Here is a 15,075-nt window from a genome sequence, read left to right as displayed (position 1 = left end):
CCATGATGTGCCATTGTTAATATATATATATATATATATATATATATATATATATATATATATATATATATGTGTGTGTGTGTGTGTGTGTGTGTGTGTGTGTGTATGGTATGACTTTATGATTTTACGCAAAGACCAATTGTTAATGAATTCTGACTCATTGTGACGACTGTGGAGCGGACATTATGGCTCGAAATTGCAGAAAAATGTCTCTAATGAATGGAATTGTGAGCCAAAATGGCGGCCTTGGTTCTTTTACTAAAAAAAACAGCAATCACGTGATCAGACTGGTGTCTAGCCAATGACTGACAACCTAAGGGGCTGGACCAGAGCAGGTGGGCGGAGCCGAGTCAGGGTTTTGGGAATTTGACTTGTCGGACTGATTTTGTTGTATGTTCTGGCTGTAGTTTGGCATCAATTAACAAATAACCACCCAGAACCATGCCCGGAATAGAGAAGCTGCCAATAGAGGAGACGCTGGAGGACAGTCCGCAGGTAACTACCTTCTTTCTCGGGGCTTTCAGCAGCCATGCTAATGTTAGCCAGCGCTCCAGCTAGGCTAACCATCTTTGTTAGACCTGTCTGCCAACGTTTTAGAATGGATGAGATGACAAGTTATAAATGCCGAGACAGCCTGGTAACGAGAAACTGGGAAATGGAACATTGTAAAATCGTATGCTAGTTGTCCATCAACATGAAAACACTGACTACACTGATCTTTGGTGGGAGTTTCCGCCTCTCAGGGGTGGAAACGTCAGTCCTTTACCAAAGACCCTCCTATTAAAAATCTGGTTAGCTGGGCTCTTTCTTAGCCAGTTGGATTATTACCCCTCTTACTAGTTTAAAACGTTTATTTGCTAGCAGTATTCTCCTAATGTCATTTTCAGCGTAGAGATGCGTTTTGCACTAATAAAGAAGCCTAAAACAACCTTCCAGCGGCGGTGACGTCATGACTGGGGTGCAGCCAGTGGATTTGGGGTTCAGGCTGTTTCAAAGTGGCCGGAATGATTCCAGTCATCTTGATTGAGCTCTCTTAATGCTCTACTGTTGCTGGTGCTTGATCCGTGTCACTGTCGACAATGTTGTCAGCAGGATTCAAGGGATCTGCTTGTCATGCCAGCACATCTTTATGCACGAGATGGTATGGAGATGGCTGGAGGGCAATTCTAAATAAAAAAGTCAAAGAAAATGAGTTTGCATTGTTGGGCCGTGGAGCCTATTGTGCCATCAAAGTCTTTTGGATGAACTTCAATGTCAACTGTTTTGTAATTAGACTCGTTCTCTGCTGAGAGTGTTTGAGGAGGACACCGCCGCCGTCTCCAGCTACTGCACGCAGCTGTATCAAGCCATGCAGAGGATTTACGATGCACAGGTAGAACCACCTTCACAGGCGCAGCGGGGCGAGAGAAGCTCACAGCTAATGTGCCTTCATAGTCTTTCTCATTGGAGTTTCCTCTTTCCTCTTCAAGAACGAACTGAGCGCTGCAACACACCTGACATCAAGACTGCTGAAGGAGTATGACAAGCAGGTAGGTCTTGTGACCACGACCTTGGCGTATTCAAGCCCTCAACACCAGCAATTGAGTTTCTTCCACCGTGTCTGTGCAGAGTTTCACAAGGAAAGGTCCCACAGGGTCAAACGTTTGATCAGATTTAAATGCTTGTGAGAACACTTTTAAGACAGGAAGTACGCCCTAGTGATGTCAGTTCTGTTCCGAGAAGATGCTCCTCACATAAGGCAAGTATCCACTGTGGGAACTGGTCCTTTTATAGTGTCTTTGGTGCGTGGCTTCATTGCAGGAACCTCCCCCCAAACGGCCAATTGCAGGAAACTTTACGGGGTGTAACTCCTCGGCCTAAAAGTGGTGAGCGCCCTGATGTGTGAACAGACTTAGTTTAGAGCGATAGAGTGGACCTAAAAACAAACCTCTCTAAGTTCCCCCTGCACAGAGCTGCTGGTGGTCACAGTCCCTTAGAACATTCCACCTCAGCTTTTTTCATGTTTACCTGCTTTTGTTGTTACTGATTTTGGCCTCGGCGGCTCGCTCGGGTGACCTCACAGTCGAAACTGTCGCCCAGCGTTTGCGATCAAGATTCAAGATTCAAGATAACTTTATTGATCCCTTTAGGGGGTGTCCACCAGGGAAATTAGCACTCAGATCAGATCAGAACTCACTGGCGAGGGGTCCGACCCCTCGGTACAGACGCGACCAAGGGAGAGGAACAGTTCCTGTCCAGCTCCTGCCCCCAGGGCTTCCCAGGAACTCCCAAGCGGCTGTATTCCTTGGGCGAGAAATGAACTCTTCCCTTTGTTCTTGTCGTTGCAGCGTTTCCCTTTGGGGGGTGATGATGAGGTGATGAGCTCTACCCTTCAGCAGTTTGCAAAAGTCATTGATGAGGTGAGACATTCCACCCAAGCAGAGCTTGACTATCCCTTAAAGCTCTTTGCTCCTAGTTTTTAATACTTTGTTGAATCCTAAAGCAGTTTTTGACTCTCCCCCCCCCCACACACACTTCTCTAGCTGAGTTCTTGTCACGCCGTCCTTTCCACCCAGCTCGCTGATGCTATGATGTTTCCTATTACTCAGTTTAAAGAAAGAGATCTGAAAGGTAACACACACACACACACACACACACACCCAGACTCACACACGTGTCCAATAGCTGAAACTAAAAGTTCTCATGTCTGATAATGCTGCACGAGTTCACTCGGTGTTCCAGAGGCTGAATTTAGGGCTCTGTCATTCTCAGGCTGCTGTCAGCCTCATTTTACACCTTCTTGTCTTCCTGCAGAGATCCTCACTCTCAAAGAAGTCTTCCAAATATCCAGCCATGGTAAGTTATGGTAGCACCCAGAGGCTCACTCGGGTCCTCCCCCTCCATCCAGCCCGCACTCCCATCTGCTCGTCTGTCCCCACCGTCCCCCCCCGGGGGTCGAGAGCCTCCAGTCGTGGCCCCTCTGACCTCTGGAACTCTCTTCCACAGGATAGTCCCCACTGATTCTGTCCCCACTGATTCTGTCACCACTGATTCTGTCACCACTGATTCTGTCACCTCTGATTCTGTCACCACTGATTCTGTCACCAGTGATTCTGTCACCACTGATTCTGTCACCTCTGATTCTGTCCCCACTGATTCTGTCACCAGTGATTCTGTCACCACTGATTCTGTCACCAGTGATTCTGTCCCCACTGATTCTGTCACCACTGATTCTGTCCCCACTGATTCTGTCCCCACTGATTCTGTCACCACTGATTCTGTCACCACTGATTCTGTCACCTCTGATTCTGTCACCACTGATTCTGTCACCAGTGATTCTGTCACCACTGATTCTGTCACCTCTGATTCTGTCCCCACTGATTCTGTCACCAGTGATTCTGTCACCACTGATTCTGTCACCAGTGATTCTGTCCCCACTGATTCTGTCACCACTGATTCTGTCCCCACTGATTCTGTCACCACTGATTCTGTCACCAGTGATTCTGTCCCCACTGATTCTGTCCCCACTGATTCTGTCCCCACTGATTCTGTCACCTCTGATTCTGTCACCAGTGATTCTGTCCCCACTGATTCTGTCACCACTGATTCTGTCACCAGTGATTCTGTCACCAGTGATTCTGTCACCACTGATTCTGTCACCTCTGATTCTGTCCCCACTGATTCTGTCACCACTGATTCTGTCACCACTGATTCTGTCACCAGTGATTCTGTCACCTCTGATTCTGTCCCCACTGATTCTGTCACCACTGATTCTGTCACCTCTGATTCTGTCACCAGTGATTCTGTCCCCACTGATTCTGTCACCACTGATTCTGTCACCACTGATTCTGTCACCACTGATTCTGTCACCAGTGATTCTGTCACCACTGATTCTGTCACCACTGATTCTGTCACCACTGATTCTGTCACCTCTGATTCTGTCACCACTGATTCTGTCCCCACTGATTCTGTCACCACTGATTCTGTCACCAGTGATTCTGTCACCTCTGATTCTGTCCCCACTGATTCTGTCACCAGTGATTCTGTCACCAGTGATTCTGTCACCTCTGATTCTGTCCCCACTGATTCTGTCCCCACTGATTCTGTCACCACTGATTCTGTCACCAGTGATTCTGTCACCTCTGATTCTGTCCCCACTGATTCTGTCACCAGTGATTCTGTCACCTCTGATTCTGTCACCTCTGATTCTGTCACCTCTGATTCTGTCACCACTGATTCTCTCACCACTGATTCTGTCACCACTTCAGAACACACCTTTTCAGACTGGTGTTCTTGGTTTAATCTGTTTTCATCTTGTCACCTCATGCTTTATTGTAGTTGGACCTATTTTACTTAATTATCATCTGCTTGCGACGCTGTCCTCTGTTACCCTGCATAAGGTCCACTTGAGTCTCCTGAAGTTCCTTTTTTCCGCTCGGTTGTAAAGCCGCCTGTTGTTTTCCCAGATCATGACGTGGCCATTAACAGATACAGTCGGCTGTCCAAGAAGAGAGACAACGACAAGGTATAAACGCTCCCCTCATAAATGTGTATTAGCAAGGTTGTCAGGAGAATCGAACAGTCAGGAAGAGATGAGATCAAGTGTGTTGTGTGACTTTTGCTCTGATTCAGTTGCATCATCAGAGAACAACGTGACTCTGTGGTTTGTGCGGATCCACAGAACCAAGAGGAACGTGGTTTAAAATAGGTTCTACTGTTGTGTCACTCAAAAAGCCTCCAAGCTGGTAGGCTAAACTGAAACGTCAAGGCGGGCTCTGAGCGCAGGACGTGGTGTGTGTTCCTCAGGTACGAGCTGAGGCTGTTGAGGATGTTTACACCTCCCGCAAGAAACAGCATCAGACCATGATGCATTATTTCTGCTCGCTCAACACCCTGCAATACAAGAAGAAAATGGCTCTGCTGGAGCCCCTGCTGGGATACATGCAGGCCCAGGTACACACGTACACACACACACACACACACACACACACCATCCCCAGAAATGGCAGATAAGAAGTCTGCAGTTTCTGGCAACCAGTCTAAACTCAATAAAGAAGAGCGTTTCTTCTTTTTGAGGCCGGTATTCCCCTGAAGTCGTCCCAACTGTGACACATATCCACCAACAGACAGGATTTTCAATGCCATAGTGCTCAAAATGCGTGGACCCACATGCAGAACACGCAGACGTTCTGGATCTTACGTGCACCTATAGATGCCTAGGATGATTTGGATCGTTGGTGCCTGTTTATACGCCCGACTAAATGGTTGTTGAGTTGAAAACCACCTCCAGACGTGTGTGCTTTGTCTTTGCAGATAAGTTTCTTTAAACTCGGTTCAGAAAATCTCACTCAGCAGTGGGAAGACTTCCTGGCAACCATAGGAACAAGTTTCCAGAAGTAAGAATGACTCTTTCTTTTACCCGTTTCCCATCGTTTTTAGAACTATGGGAGCAATATGGAGTGTGTGTGTGTAGTGTGCGTCAGGAGATGGAGGAGGAGGTCAGACAGATGCAGGAGACCATCCAGGACATGGAGAGATCATGTGACCTGCTTTACGCCCCCTACGAGCCTGATCCCAACCACTCACCTGTCTGTCGGAACCTGACCCAGAAGCAGGGCTACCTGTACATCCGAAAGTATGGCATCCTTTATTTGATGTGCCTGTTTTTAACGTTTGCTCCTCTGTTCCTTTGAGCTGATGTCCTCACATAGCAAGCGTGTCGCCTTCTGTCTCTATCTTCCAGTAAGACGGGGTTGGTGTCGTCCACCTGGGAGCGCCAGTATTTCTTCACACAGGGGGGTAACCTGATGCAGCAGGGCCGTGGCGAGGTGGCGGGGAGCCTGGTCACGGACCTGGACAACTCTTCTGTCATGGCTGTCGACTGTGATGACCGACGCTTTTGCTTCCAGGTCACATCCTTTGATGGCAAGAAGTGAGTTTTTGTTGGCTTTTTCTCCCTTTCATTCAAGTTTTCATCCTGTTCTTGCACAAGCTCCTCAGCAAAGTCTCCATTATTCATATTTGTAATATAATTAAATAATCAAGCTCCTCAGCAAGGTCTCCATTATTCATATTTGTAATATAATTAAATAATCAGGCTCCCCAGCAAAGTCTCCATTATTCATATTTGTAATATAATTAAATAATCAAGCTCCTCAGCAAAGTCTCCATTATTCATATTTGTAATATAATTAAATAATCAAGCTCCTCAGCAAAGTCTCCATTATTCCTATTTGTAATATAATTAAATAATGTGTGTAACTGCCATAAGGTTAACAGCAAACACTTGCTAGATTTGACTATTACAATAGCTCAGCAATAAAACAGCAGGGTTTGACTTTGAAAGTTGAGTTGAATAAACAGTTGAATTGAATAAAGCTTTAGCTCTGCTCCTCTGTCAGGATGGTGACACTGCAGTCGGAGAGCAGGAAGGACTGTGAGGAGGTAAAAGGGACTGAAGCCGCGTCAGCGTCTCTTTATTGGTAGCTGCTGTGCTGCTCCGGCCATTCACCTCTCTGCTGATTCCTCCCCCAGTGGATCGCCACCATCAACAACATCTCCAGAAGGATCTACCTGAGTGAGAACGCAGAGGTGTGTGTGACCGAGTCACTATCCAGTGACGAACAGAAGAATAGAAAAGAAATGCTAATAATGTTAAAGGAAAAAACGGCGTAAACTTTACGACCTGAGACCCAAACCAGTCTGAGGACTTCAGACCCAGATATTCCAATAAGGATGAGAACCGGTTGCCTGAGTCTCAGCTGTGGCTTCTGTCATTTGTGCTGGCAGGAGCTGGCAGCAAGAGTCAACCAATCGGCTCTAGAGGCCGTGACGCCGTCGCCATCCTTCCAGCAGAGACACGAGAGCCTGAGGCCGGGCAGGTAGGAGACCTCCTAACCCTGACCCTATCCCTAACCCTCTAACCCTAGACCCTATCCCTAACCCTAACCCTAACCCTAACCCTAACCCTAAGGCCGGGCAGGTAGGGGACCTCCTAACCCTCTAACCCTAACCCTAACCCTCTAACCCTGAGGCTGGGCAGGTAGGGGACCTCCTAACCCTGACCCTATCCCTAACCCTCTAACCCTAGACCCTATCCCTAACCCTAACCCTAACCCTAACCCTCTAACCCTAACCCTCTAACCCTGAGGCCGGGCAGGTAGGGGACCTGCTAACCCTAACCCTCTAACCCTAACCCTAACCCTAACCCTGAGGCCGGGCAGGTAGGGGACCTCCTAACCCTGACCCTGACCCTATCCCTAACCCTAACCCTCTAACCCTAGACCCTATCCCTAACCCTAACCCTAACCCTAAGGCCGGGCAGGTAGGGGACCTGCTAACCCTAACCCCCTAACCCTAACCCTAACCCTGAGGCCGGGCAGGTAGGGGACCTGCTAACCCTAACCCTAACCCCCTAACCCTAACCCTAACCCTGAGGCCGGGCAGGTAGGGGACCTGCTAACCCTAACCCTAACCCTAACCCCCTAACCCTAACCCTAACCCTGAGGCCGGGCAGGTAGGGGACCTGCTAACCCTAACCCTAACCCTCTAACCCTAACCCTAACCCTCTAACCCTGCGGCCGGGCAGGTAGGGGACCTGCTAACCCTAACCCTCTAACCCTAACCCTAACCCTAACCCTCTAACCCTGAGGCCGGGCAGGTAGGGGACCTGCTAACCCTAACCCTAACCCTCTAACCCTAACCCTGACCCTATCCCTATCCCTAACCCTAACCCTCTAACCCTGAGGCCGGGCAGGTAGGGGACCTGCTAACCCTAACCCTAACCCTCTAACCCTAACCCTGACCCTATCCCTATCCCTAACCCTAACCCTCTAACCCTGAGGCCGGGCAGGTAGGGGACCTGCTAACCCTAACCCTAACCCTCTAACCCTAACCCTGACCCTATCCCTATCCCTAACCCTAACCCTCTAACCCTGAGGCCGGGCAGGTAGGGGACCTGCTAACCCTAACCCTCTAACCCTAACCCTAACCCTAACCCTAACCCTGACCCTATCCCTATCCCTAACCCTCTAACCCTGAGGTTGGGCAGGTAGGGGACCTGCACTGTTCCCAAACGGAGCATCTGCCAGCACATTTAAGATGATTCCAGCCCCGCCATCATCCTCACCCTTCACCCCTCACCAGTTCTCCTCCTTTTCCAGCAAAGGCCGTGTGGCCCGAGCGGGCAGCATCAGCTCGGTGGGCTCAGAGCCGTCGCCCGCGCTCTCTGTGCTCTCGCTGGATGCTCTGGTTGCACCTGGCACGCCCATCCAGTTTGACATCATCTCCCCAGTCAGCGAGGAAAACTCAGGACAGAACAAGACGATAGCGCCCTCTGGAAGGTGTGTGTGTGTGTGTGTGTGTGTACGCTGATCTGTACTGTAGTAGATGATAGCGTCTCATGTCTGTGTCCACAGACGGAGCAATCCCTTTGGAGAGTCCAGAGACGACGCAGAAGACAGTGAAGGTACCATCGCTTTCTTTACTTCACCACTGAATCAGAAGGAAACTTGTCTGTGTGTGCACAGACACACACCGTCTGAGGCTCTTGAATATGCAGAGATTTTATTTGTTCAATGCCCAGACTCCATCCTCCACCAGCTCTTTATCGTTCGCTTCCTGGGATGTATGGAAGTGAAGACAATTGAGTCAGCAGATGTCATATCTGAGACCATGAGGCAGATCCTTGCAGCCAGGGCCATCCACAACATCTTCAGGATGACCGAATCACACCTGCTGGTCACGTGTGATTGCCTCAAGTATGAACTCTGTGTGTGTGTGTGTGGAGAGCATTCTAGCTGAAAGTCCTCACAAAGACAGTAAAAGGACATGTGTGTTTAGTACCTGGAGATCTGTCGATCCCCACAAAGGGGCTACCGTCCCCAGAAAATACTATTGTATCGTAATATTGGTGTGTGAATCTTTCTGTGTGTGTGTGTGTGTGTGTCTGTGTGTGTGTGTTTACCTTTTCAGGCTGATTGATCCTCAGACTCAAGTCACTCGCCTCAGGGTAAGACGGCCTCTGTTGCTCGGCGACTGTTAGCATGGGAGCTGAGTCTCACCAATGGTCCTGTCCTGTTGTAGTTCCCTCTGTCCACCGTGCACCAGAGCTCCTCCCACCAGGACAATAAGAGGCTCTTTGGGTTTGTTCTGCAGTCTGGCGCCGCCCAGGGTGACAACCGTGCTGTCTGCTACATCTTTGAGTCCAACAATGAAGGAGAGAAGGTTGTGTGTGTGTGTGTGACATGTTTAGAACCGGAGGACGTCTGGGACACTGTTTTCAGAGGAACTGAGACCCAGCTAGAGTTTGATGGTTCATGTCTGATGGCTTTCAGATCTGTGACAGCATCGGTCTGGCCAAGCAGATCGCCTTCCACTCCGAGATGGTGAGAGCGCTGGGCCTTCATATCCTGAAGATAAAGGCGCTGCTTCATGATTCGCTCCCCTGGCTGTTTTTGTGCTGCAGGGTCGCCAGGAGGTGGAGAAGAAGAAGGAGCAGGAAAAGGCCAAAGAGAAACAGCAGGAAGAGCTCAGCAAGCAGAGGCAGATAGAGAAGGTCATCCTTTCTTTCATGCTGCTCTTCAATGAGTTTTGTTTAACCTTCTTTAGCCAGGTTAGAGATCTTTAGCCAGGTTAGAGATCTTTAGCCAGGTTAAAGCTTTTTAACCAGGTTAGAGATCTTCAGCCAGGTTAAGATCTTTAGCCAGGTTAGAGATCTTTAACCCGGTTAAAGATCTTTAGCCAGGTTAAAGATCTTTAGCCAGGTTAGAGATCTTTAGCCAGGTTAGAGATCTTCAGCCAGGTTAGAGATCTTTAGCCAGGTTAAAGATCTTTAGCCAGGTTAGAGATCTTTAGCCAGGTTAGAGATCTTTAGCTAGGTTAAAGATCTTTAGCCAGGTTAGAGATCTTTAGCCAGGTTAGAGATCTTTAGCCAGGTTAAAGATCTTTAGCCAGGTTAAAGATCTTTAGCCAGGTTAGAGATCTTCAGCCAGGTTAGAGATCTTTAGCCAGGTTAGAGATCTTTAGCTAGGTTAAAGATCTTTAGCCAGGTTAGAGATCTTTAGCCAGGTTAGAGATCTTTAGCCAGGTTAAAGATCTTTAGCCAGGTTAAAGCTTTTTAACCAGGTTAAAGCTTTTTAACCAGGTTAAAGCTCTGACATTAGACTGTTTCAACATATACTTGGGAGGCTCCTGCACGGGCTGTTAGCGCTAGCGCTGGACTCTTCCACATAGAGGCCTCCCATGGTGTTACTGGGATCTGCTGGGCACCCATTTCTCTGTCCACCATCATAATGTCCCTCTTGTTGTCCATCACCTGTCTGTCCGGGTCTGGACGTCCTACGGGAACTCAGCATGGTTGAACTTGGGACTGTTCCCTGACCCTGTTTCAGCCTCAGGGGCTTCGAACGGTCTCGGCCCATCCATTCATTCATCCATCCATGCATTCATTCATCCATCCATTCATTCATCCATCCATGCATTCATCCATTCATTCATTCATCCATTCATTCATCCATCCATGCATTCATTCATCCATCCATCCATCCATTCATCCATGCATTCATCCATCCATCCATCCATGCATTCATTCATCCATTCATCCATCCATCCATGCATTCATTCATCCATTCATCCATCCATCCATGCATTCATTCATCCATTCATTCATTCATCCATCCATCCATCCTTTCATTCATCCATGCATTCATCCATCCATCCATCCATCCATCCGTGCATTCATTCATCCATCCATTCATTCATCCATCCATCCATCCATCCATCCTTTCATTCATCCATGCATTCATCCATCCATCCATCCATCCATTCATTCATCCATCCATCCGTGCATTCATTCATCCATCCATTCATTCATCCATCCATCCGTGCATTCATTCATCCATCCACTCATTCATCCATCCATCCATCCATCCATCCATGCATTCATCCATCCATCCATCCATGCATTCATCCATCCATGCATTCATTCATCCATCCATTCATTCATTCATTCATTCATCCATTCATTCATCCATCCATGCATTCATCCATCCATCCATGCATCCATCCATGCATTCATCCATCCACCCATTCATCCATCCATCCACCCACCCACCCATCAATTCATCCATCCACCCATTCATCCATCCATCCATGCATCCATTTATACAGATACACACAGGGTTTGTATGTTGTTTGTTTGTTTGCTTGCTTGTTTGTTTGCTTGTTTGTTTGCTTGCTTGCTTGTTTGCTTGTTTCCCCCCTCTCCGCTCGAGTCTAGATGGGTCTGATGAACCATCCTGTTCCTTACTGAATATTAGGAACTGATTTTAGAAGGGAATCCTGAACCCGACTGCTGGGGAACCCCTGAACTGATGGACAGTTCCAACAAATAAGTAGCAGACAAACAACAGAAAGAAGAGAACAAACAGGACAACAGATGACTTTGGTTCTGTTTCAGAAAAGTCCTGCAGAGAATGGGGCCAGAAAGGAAATGTTCTATAAATATGGCAGGATTGAAAAAGATCAGAGCCCGTTCTTGTTCAGGAAACCTTGATCCCAGCAGAAGGGAACGTTGAGGTCTGAGGCCAGGCCCCTGATCGGAAGGGTTTTTGGTTCTGCTTTCAGGATCTGGAGGAGCAGAGCCGCCTGATCGCTGCGTCAAGCCGCTCCTCGAACCAGCCTGGTCCCGATGGTCAGTTCTTGGTGCTGAGCAGCAGCCAATCAGAGGACAGCGACACTGGCGAGGAGGGGAAGAAGAAGGGCGAGTCTGAGGCCTGAGGAGGCACGGAGGAGCATTCAGCCCCCAGGGTGGTTCCTGCTCCTACTGTCGCAGCAGCAGATGGTGGAAGCAGCCTTCGCTCACCACCTGGGGCGGGAAGTGTTGCTCCAGACTCTGAAGTGTTCCGGGGAGGAGAAAATGGAAACAACCTCGTTATCCCAGAGGCTGACGGGTGTCAGCACGGAAGTGTCTTATCCTACATTTAAGCTTTTATTCCTTGTACAAAGGTTAACAAAGTGCTGCTTTTTATACCACTTGAGCAAATGTAGATTAACCTGTACATTTTGTTTTAAAAATTGGTTAAATAACAGAAGTCAGATATTACGGCTCCTAGTGAGAGAGACACCAGGAGGGTGGTTGGATCTGGAGGAGATTCAGGTGGCCACAGAGGCTCCTCGGGCCAATTCCAGATGGAAATACTGGCCAAGAAAGCAGGACGGTCACAGACGCTGTCACAGACGCTGTGACGGACGCTGTCACGGCTGCCCTGTGACGGACGCTGTCACAGACGCTGTCATGGCTGCCCTGTCACAGACGCTGTCACAGACGCTGTCATGGCTGCCCTGTCACAGACGCTGTCACAGACGCTGTCATGGCTGCCCTGACACGGACGCTGTCACAGACGCTGTCATGGCTGCCCTGTCACAGACGCTGTCACGGCTGCCGTGTCACAGACGCTGTCACAGACGCTGTCACGGCTGCCGTGTCACAGACGCTGTCACAGACGCTGTCACAGACACTGTCATGGCTGCCCTGTCACAGACGCTGTCACAGACACTGTCATGGCTGCCCTGTCACAGACGCTGTCATGGCTGCCCTGTCACAGACGCTGTCACAGACACTGTCATGGCTGCCCTGTCACAGACGCTGTCACAGACACTGTCATGGACGCTGTCACAGACACTGTCACAGACGCTGTCACAGACGCTGTCATGGCTGCCCTGTCACAGACACTGTCACAGACACTGTCATGGCTGCCCTGTCACAGACGCTGTCACAGACACTGTCATGGCTGCCCTGTCACAGACGCTGTCATGGCTGCCCTGTCACAGACGCTGTCACAGACACTGTCATGGCTGCCCTGTCACAGACGCTGTCACAGACGCTGTCACAGACACTGTCATGGACGCTGTCACAGACGCTGTCACAGACGCTGTCACAGACGCTGTCATGGCTGCCCTGTCACAGACGCTGTCATGGCTGCCCTGTCACAGACACTGTCACAGACACTGTCACACTGTCATGGCTGCCCTGTCACAGACGCTGTCACAGACGCTGTCACAGACACTGTCATGGCTGCCCTGTCACAGACGCTGTCACAGACGCTGTCACAGACACTGTCATGGACGCTGTCACAGACGCTGTCACAGACGCTGTCACAGACGCTGTCATGGCTGCCCTGTCACAGACGCTGTCATGGCTGCCCTGTCACAGACACTGTCACAGACACTGTCACACTGTCATGGCTGCCCTGTCACAGACGCTGTCACAGACACTGTCATGGCTGCCCTGTCACAGACGCTGTCATGGCTGCCCTGTCACAGACGCTGTCACAGACGCTGTCACAGACACTGTCATGGCTGCCCTGTCACAGACACTGTCACAGACACTGTCACACTGTCATGGCTGCCCTGTCACAGACGCTGTCACAGACGCTGTCACAGACGCTGTCACAGACGCTGTCACAGACGCTGGCCCAGCACTGAATTGCTGTTTGCAGGGCTTCGATTAGAATAGATTCCCAGCATGCCTTTCACCGAAGTACCCGTAACTCCACGGTATTTCATTCTTCTTCTCCAAGAGAGTTCTCCACATTGTAAATGTTCCGTTTCTCTTCCAGTCAGCTCCAAGCAGGCGGCGCTAACAAATACTAATCACTGCAGTTTAACCAGACCAATTATGAGAAGTCTGCATTAGCTTCAAAGGAGCCGGTCGGTTGCCGGAGGCCATTCAGGGGGTCAAACAGGAAGTGTTCGTAGGTCCGAGACGTGGTTAAAATAAGGTATGGCCAGTCCCGTTTATACAGGAGTCAGCATGTCGGCAGCTGCAGGGTGGATCCATCAACCTCTTTAGACAACAAAGCAAAGCAGCGACGGTGAAGCTGCTGCGGTTCAGAAGACTTGCTGACGAGTTAGCAAGAGCACAATGATTCTCCAGTGGCGATGAGGGCTTTAACCTTTCTGTTCGGAGCCGCATGTTCCTTTAAAAAAGGATTTTTCTCCATACTCAAATGTGAAGCTGCATCACAGTTGAAGGTCTTTGATTCATTATTCTGCCTCCACACAGTGAGGAAGCTTCACCAGATGCTAATGTTGATGCTAACATGGGGAAGTTGGAGGGAAACATCTCACCACCCTAAAGATAGGAACAACGGAGCTCATGTCTGAAAGCCAGAAATGCGCTTTTGCCTTTTTCAGGTGGTTTTCTTACTTGTTGACATGAATGAAGCTGATGTGGGGGCAGAGGCAGATGGAGCTGTGGTGGATGCTCTGAGGGATCAAAGGCTTCTCTTTGGTGAATAAAGCATCACCTGCTACACTGCTCACGCCTCTTTGTAACAGCTGGAACACATCCACAATCAGACTTTTGGGGCTTTTCTCTTTCTTTTAAATGCAAATTTACAAATGCATCACACAAGTCCGTAAACATGAAATCACTGAAAATAGCCCGTCCTAAGTTGTATTTTAATTAGGTCTGATTAATGATTAATGCTTTAGGGTTAGCTCTTCCTTCAGAATGATAAAAGCCGCTATTCAAGGTTAGATTCCTCTGGTGCGAGCTACTGAAGGCCGACTGACAGGGGGGTCCTGTGAGCCCCCCCATCACACCTGTATCTGATGGTAGGATGATATAGGGGGTCCTGTGAGCCCCCCCCATCACACCTCCTGTATCTGATGGTAGGATGATACAGGGGGTCCTGTGAGGCCCCCCCGTCCGCTCACATTAGAGACAGACACAAAGGCTTCGTATCAAAAAATGAGGTGTCAAACCTGGAGCAAGTCCGAGGAAGAGGAAGAGGGAAGGTGAAGGTCTCCAACCCTAAACCTGGTGAAAACACCTTTCCAAAGGCACCTGGGTGGTGTCATGTGTAGCCTTTCTCTAACGGACACGTGGACAAAGGAGGCGTGGCTTTATCTTGGTGCTTTTGTTCGTGCTGCAGCTCATGTGATCCCACGTATGGGACGCCCAGAAGACTGCCAACAGAAGTGCTGCTGCAGGGTGGCTACAGCTCTGATGTCCAGCTGGGCTCTGATGGAAGGGGAAGGAAAAGCACGTATGCGCCTTCTGCATGTGTGAGGAAGGAGAACGCCCAGCAG

The 15,075-nt window shown here is 49.3% G+C and overlaps 2 protein-coding genes across 9 annotated transcripts in view; one reads left to right on the top strand and one right to left on the bottom strand.

Annotated features, from left to right (window-relative positions):
* The window catches only part of LOC105418562 (WW domain-binding protein 11-like), a 1,118,483-nt gene that overhangs the window by 773,165 nt on the left and 330,243 nt on the right, over positions 1-15,075 (bottom strand). The gene's annotated exons all lie outside the window — the stretch shown is intronic.
* LOC115246877 (DCC-interacting protein 13-alpha-like) lies at positions 327-12,343 on the top strand. Its single transcript, XM_029826782.1, has 22 exons — positions 327-495; positions 1,274-1,372; positions 1,470-1,529; positions 2,328-2,399; positions 2,523-2,610; positions 2,794-2,835; positions 4,446-4,504; positions 4,786-4,932; positions 5,293-5,375; positions 5,453-5,614; positions 5,723-5,911; positions 6,381-6,423; positions 6,514-6,570; positions 6,769-6,860; positions 8,142-8,321; positions 8,397-8,446; positions 8,564-8,738; positions 8,953-8,989; positions 9,064-9,204; positions 9,315-9,365; positions 9,446-9,535; positions 11,605-12,343. The coding sequence occupies exons 1-22, from the start codon at positions 442-444 to the stop codon at positions 11,755-11,757; spliced, it is 2,124 nt and encodes a 707-aa protein (XP_029682642.1). The 5' UTR covers positions 327-441; the 3' UTR covers positions 11,758-12,343.

Source organism: Takifugu rubripes, chromosome 19 (assembly GCF_901000725.2).
Source record: "Takifugu rubripes chromosome 19, fTakRub1.2, whole genome shotgun sequence".
Taxonomy (NCBI): domain Eukaryota; kingdom Metazoa; phylum Chordata; class Actinopteri; order Tetraodontiformes; family Tetraodontidae; genus Takifugu; species Takifugu rubripes.
Note: the sequence above shows the minus strand (reverse complement) of the source record. Positions and strands in the feature narration are given on the sequence as shown.

What these genes read in the sequence shown, in the direction of transcription:
- LOC115246877 (XM_029826782.1), top strand. Translation starts at nt 442, where the DNA reads ATGCCCGGAATAGAGAAGCTGCCAATAGAGGAGACGCTGGAGGACAGT. An exon ending in ATAGGAACAAGTTTCCAGAA is followed by an intron (nt 5,376 to 5,452) that starts GTAAGAATGACT and finishes GTGTGTGTGTAG; the next exon opens with TGTGCGTCAGGAGATGGAGG. An exon ending in GTCACGTGTGATTGCCTCAA is followed by an intron (nt 8,739 to 8,952) that starts GTATGAACTCTG and finishes TTACCTTTTCAG; the next exon opens with GCTGATTGATCCTCAGACTC.